Source organism: Rhincodon typus, chromosome 30 (assembly GCF_021869965.1).
Source record: "Rhincodon typus isolate 14 chromosome 30, sRhiTyp1.1, whole genome shotgun sequence".
Classification (NCBI taxonomy): Eukaryota; Metazoa; Chordata; class Chondrichthyes; order Orectolobiformes; family Rhincodontidae; genus Rhincodon; species Rhincodon typus.
Genome location: NC_063361.1, coordinates 1,110,288 through 1,110,845, shown reverse-complemented (window position 1 = coordinate 1,110,845; position 558 = coordinate 1,110,288). Strand labels below are relative to the sequence as shown.

The 558-nt window shown below is 50.2% G+C and overlaps 1 protein-coding gene across 6 annotated transcripts in view; it reads left to right on the top strand.

The window, feature by feature from the left end:
- The window catches only part of maptb (microtubule-associated protein tau b), a 63,774-nt gene that overhangs the window by 52,565 nt on the left and 10,651 nt on the right, over positions 1 to 558 (top strand). For all 6 annotated transcript variants that reach the window (XM_048614705.1, XM_048614704.1, XM_048614702.1 and 3 more), the window contains one exon: positions 216 to 297. In XM_048614705.1, the coding sequence (XP_048470662.1) occupies positions 216 to 297 (82 nt within the window). The remainder of the gene's footprint in view (positions 1 to 215; positions 298 to 558) is intronic.

The window sequence follows — 558 nt, the reverse complement described above, 5'->3', positions numbered from 1 at the left end:
GTGTCCCGGTGTGACACTCCCTGCCGTTTCCCAGTGTGACACCCCACCCGCGCCCCCCCGACCACCGACCACCCCGACCACCCCTCGTGTCCCAGTGTGATTCTCCCCTAATTCTCTTAGGCTAACGTTGTATTCACAGAGTTATTATGAGGCATAAAGAAATTGAATGACATCCTCTTATTACCAGCTCTTCACTTTCTCTGAAATAAATTCAGGTGCAAATTTTGAACAAGAAGATCGACCTGAGTCATGTTTCCTCAAAATGTGGTTCTAAGGATAACATCCATCACAGGCCAGGTAAATCTGTGTCACATCTCGGAGAGAATGGGAATGGGGGTGCAAGTCACGAGAGAAACCGGACGCAGTCCCATCTCAGCACGAGAGCTTTTCACTTCTTAGACAGAGAGTGAGATACCATTTAGAGAGCAATTCAACTATAGATAAATTTTAGAGAGGGGTGGAGTTTGTGAGGGGGTGGGGGAGTCAGGGAGGGGGTAGCAGGATAGTCAGTGACTGGGGAGGGGGAGAGTGAGTGAGGAGGAGAGGGGAGCCAGTGAG